The sequence below is a fragment of the Hibiscus syriacus genome, unplaced genomic scaffold (genome assembly GCF_006381635.1).
Source record: "Hibiscus syriacus cultivar Baekdansim isolate YM2019G1 unplaced genomic scaffold, ASM638163v2 tig00112159_pilon, whole genome shotgun sequence".
NCBI lineage: Eukaryota > Viridiplantae > Streptophyta > Magnoliopsida > Malvales > Malvaceae > Hibiscus > Hibiscus syriacus.
In genome coordinates, this window is record NW_024063263.1 from 140,535 (window position 1) to 145,000 (window position 4,466).

Consider the following 4,466-nt stretch of genomic DNA (forward strand, 5'->3'; position numbering starts at 1 on the left):
TTATTCACTTTTAAACCGTTTTTAGTTGTTTGAGATTCCATTTCCTTTTACAGTTTAAATTTCCTCAGCAACCAAACATGATTTCTCTATCTTGGCTTTTGATATGGTACACAATTTAGTTTTAAAAAGTTTTCTTTTCGTTTTTTTCACGGGTTGTTGATTAAACATGTTGTCAGCTTTGATCGTTTCAAGTTTCTCAATAATTAGGGTTTTTGATTTCAACTGTGTTTTGTTTCAGGTGATATCAGCAGAATCTTAGTGATGAAATAACATCGTCTCCTTTTTTCCTTCTATTTTTGGGTTTCATTTATTGAAATCAATCAAAGCCCGTGACTCAGTCATTGGATTCTCCATAGCCAAGACTCGGCATTCAACTCACCCCTCAAACTATTCGTGTTAGTGACTCAATCTCTCACTCTTTCAAATTGATTACAGTTCATAAAAATCTGGGATTCTCTCTGTACTTTGTCTTCTGTTTTTACAGGGTCATGAACGAAGCTCAAAATCCTTGACTACAAAAAAAAAACACCCAAATGAACGTACTGAGTTGATGAGTTATAAGTCAACTTTTCTTTTTGAGAATCTGGGAATTTGGATTGAGGGAGTACCAATTTAGCTTAGTTTCAACAGTTGCACTTCGGGAACAAAATGTTGCAGTTGCAGCAGCAGCAGCATGAACTGTGTTCTCGGATTCTTTCTCCGTCTCGAGACAAAATCTGTGACGAAGAGCTTTCGGTTCTTCCGAGACACACAAAAGTTATCGTCACCGGAAACAATAGAACAAAGTCTGTATTGGTTGGTTTGCAAGGTGTCGTCAAGAAGGCGGTCGGCCTCGGTGGTTGGCATTGGCTGGTATTCTCCTTAACCATTATAATTTATAATCGACTCGAATGTGTAAAGTTATCGTTATCCATTGGTTCTTGCATATATGATTCGTTTGTTTATATTAACTACCTGGCATTCTTTAACTTGACAAGGCAAGATTTTCTCATATGGAAACTATATAGTATACAGCCCTGGATTATTATTTGCTTTAAACTCAGCTTTTTTGAAGACTGAATGGTTGGAAACCCCAAAACAATGTTAAAATCCACGGTCGGACCGACGTAGGATTTATTAAAACATTTTCGTGATCCATTTGTACAGCAAAATCTCTTTTCATGAGGGAAAAGGAGAGAATTTATTTTTCTGTTTGTAAATTGATTGGTAAACAATTTTATTCGATTTGTATTGTGCATGGCTAATAGCTTTAACTTTTGCTGTCGTAGTTGTGAATCCTTTTACAGCTAAGAATGTTACTCAACAGGCTTTGTTTGTCAATTGTAATGAGTGACGCTAGTGCTCGTTTTCAAAGGTTTTAAAGAACGGGGTTGAAGTAAAGCTGCAAAGGAATGCATTGAGTGTGCTCGAACACCCTACAGGGAATGAAGTAGACGGTGATCATGATTTCGATAACTCAAGCAGTGGCTCGGACATTGGTAAGAACCACCATGGTTTCATTTCACAATAAGCTAAAAATTTGTTCATGTGAAATTTAACGTTGTGACGAGGCCCTTTTTTTGTCCCATCTTTCAACAGCTAGTAGCATTGAGTTCCAGAGGGTTTCTAAACCGAGAGTTCGACATACGAAACCATGGGTTCCATCTGCATCCATGAAAGCATCTAACCGGATCAGTTTTAGAGTTGTTCAATCCATTATCAGTGCACCCCAGTTGGTTAGTATCAAACTTTGCAGCATTCATCTAAACCTTTTTGTATAACAACACGCACCTAAATCCGGTGCCCTATTTGTTGGAAAAATGAAACCTTTGTATTTGACATGTGTTTCTTGATTCCGAAGGTAAACTTGGCAAGACTCGACAGCGACTCCTTGAGAAGATATTGCAGGCACTTCAAACTTGTAGGCACTACAAACCGTAACCCCGATGAATTTTCTTCGATAGACAAAACTACATTTATCTAATATAAGGGGTTCGGTTTTGATTTGTAGGGTAGCATCAATGCTTATTCACCGAGGGAACTAATGCTTAACACCGTGCAGCAGCATTTCGTGTCACAGGTATATTACCTTCTCGGAGAACAAATGCGTTTAAACACACCACACTTAAGCCCCCTCTGTCTGGCTCTAACATCATTTCTTCGATACAGCCACCACTCAACGACGTAAGGGTGATCTCGGAATTCATAACTGCCGCTAAGAGACTGAAAACCAACGTCGCACAAAGTGAGCAATACTGAATGTTCCTTCAACATTGCAGTTGATGCTTATTTTAGTTTTGTCACAGCCGTCTTTCGGGTGGGCCCGAAAATGGGCTTCGACTTGAAATAAAAGTGCTAGAGTCGCCACCAATCATTTAAAAAAATATTTAGGCTGATCGGACATCATCTTACTTGATCTGCGTTTTACCATAAATATGTTGGGTTCGGGAGTCACAATCAAGAAAAAATTAGCACCCTTTTACTTCCCTTTCGGTACCAATTAATTTGTCGGTTGTCTTAATTGCGAAAATTGAAATTAAAATTTAAAAATTTAATTCGAACTATTTACCTTTGATCGATTGAAACTACTAATGAAAAAGTCAAAAAGAATGTTAAATTGAATAAAAAATAAAAAATAAATATCAAATAAAAGGGGAAAGAAAAAGGTTAAAAAGTTTTTTTTAAAAACATAATAATAAATAAATAAATAAGTAAAATCATATTATCAAAAAGAATAATAATTTTAAAAAATAAAAAAATATTAAAAGGGATAATAAAATAATAATGAAAATGAAATAAAATAAAAAGGAAAAAAATGTAAATGAAAATTCTAATTAAAGGACTAAATTGAAAGGAACTAAACATTAAATGATGAATTGACATTAATTATAGGCTGTAAGAAAAAAAGTTAGAGGGGTTATATTGCAAAATATAAAAAATGTGAATATGGATTAAATTGAATAAATTAAAAATTCAGAAACAAAATTGAAACAGGTGACCAAAATGAATTACACATCAAAACTACAGGGACTGTAGAAATAATTTAAAAATCTTCTATTTACCCTTTAGTCACTCGTCTATATATAACCCAAAAACTAAAAAAAACATTTCATCACAAACCCAAAAAAAAGTTTCTCTCCACCAAGTCACTCTTAATCCCTCTCCCTTTCCTCGACGACTGACCACCGTTCAGTGGCCATCCCGTCGTGTCGACCGTCGCTTCGACCGTTAGAAAAAATTAAATTCACCCAAAATGCTCTCCTTAACCCCATAAACCCAAATCCGAACCCCGATTCCTCTAAAAGAAACCCAATCATCGCAGTTCTAAGCCGAAATCGTTCGTTTTTACCTTAGTTCGGTGGTGGCTTTTCGACTTCCGATGGCTTCCACTTCTCCGACGAGGCTTCCACGCACTCCCGCCGACCCTTGATGGGAAAAAGCCTTGCCTTTTATGTTTTTTGACTTTTTGGTTTGGTTATTTTCGGTTTTGGCCGACTGTTACTTGATTTTTGTTTTTCTTTTGCTCGATGTTTTCATTTCTCTCTGTTTATTGGTTTTGTGCTCTCGGTTGCTTGTTGTGTTCCGATATTGTTGTTGGATCGTTATTTCGTGTTTGGGTTGCTCTCCGATCGTTCCCCGTTGCTTGGCCTCACCGTGGCTTTTATAACCCCGGTTTTGGCCGTTTTGAGCCCTGAAATGGGTGGGTTCATGGGCTATTTGCTCATTCCGATATTCTTGTGCACGTCGTTTGGTCGTTCGTGATACTAGTCGCTTTGGGATGGTTCAGTCTCGGAGATTTCGGACGGAAATTCTACTGGTCGTTTGGCGCGTGACCGCCACGTGCGTAGGTTGTTTCATCTTATGCGGCGCCTTGGCTGAAACGTGAAAACCCTAATTCAAGATTGGGCTAGGTCAGACCCAAACCCGATTGGGATATTGGCTGGACCCGGACACTCTTAGACCCCCTAAAAAGAACAAAAAATAAAAAATAAAGATAATAAATAAAAATATTAATAATAAATAAAAAGAAAAAAAGATACTAATATTATATATATTAAAAACGTTTTCAAAACCTACATAAAAAAGTTTTTTTTATATATTATATATGTTTTAAAAACTATATATTATATAAAGTGGGTGGAACCGAGCAGAATGTGGCCTTTGGTATGGTGAAAAATGTTGAGGTTCCTCTTATGAAGAAAAAATCTTTCGGTTTTTCTTCTTTTTTCATGCAACAATGTGAAGATAGCACGTAAGCTTCCTTTAGAAACTCTGGGATTTCGAGGCAAAAGAAGGAATAGTTTGATTGTTGCGGCAAGCCCTCCCACAGAGGATGCTGTGGTTGCTACTGAACCATTGACGAAAGAGGATCTTGTTGGATACCTTGAATCTGGATGTAAGCCCAAGGAAAACTGGAGGTAAAAATTCTCCTTTGTTTTGTTTGGATTAGAGTATCTCTTACGCTCTTGAATTCTTATCCGAGATGA

The 4,466-nt window shown here is 36.9% G+C and overlaps 1 protein-coding gene and 1 pseudogene across 1 annotated transcript; both read left to right on the plus strand.

Moving 5' to 3' along the window:
- The first annotated feature begins 234 nt into the window (after nt 1-234).
- On the plus strand, nt 235-2,253 carry LOC120175120. The gene is made up of 7 exons (XM_039181821.1): nt 235-395; nt 485-852; nt 1,355-1,478; nt 1,579-1,715; nt 1,841-1,900; nt 1,991-2,059; nt 2,149-2,253. Exons 2-7 carry the CDS (start codon nt 649-651, stop codon nt 2,236-2,238), a joined length of 684 nt encoding a protein of 227 aa, XP_039037752.1. The 5' UTR covers nt 235-395; nt 485-648; the 3' UTR covers nt 2,239-2,253.
- A 1,841-nt stretch (nt 2,254-4,094) lies between these two features.
- Nucleotides 4,095-4,466, plus strand: part of LOC120175162 — a 9,530-nt pseudogene continuing 9,158 nt past the window's right edge.

Excerpts from the sequence above, each read along its gene's own strand:
- LOC120175120 (XM_039181821.1), top strand. The coding sequence starts at position 649 with ATGTTGCAGTTGCAGCAGCAGCAGCATGAACTGTGTTCTCGGATTCTT. Across the intron at positions 1,901-1,990 it reads ATTGCAGGCACTTCAAACTT|GGTAGCATCAATGCTTATTC; the intron begins GTAGGCACTACA and ends TTTGATTTGTAG. Across the intron at positions 2,060-2,148 it reads AGCAGCATTTCGTGTCACAG|CCACCACTCAACGACGTAAG; the intron begins GTATATTACCTT and ends TCTTCGATACAG.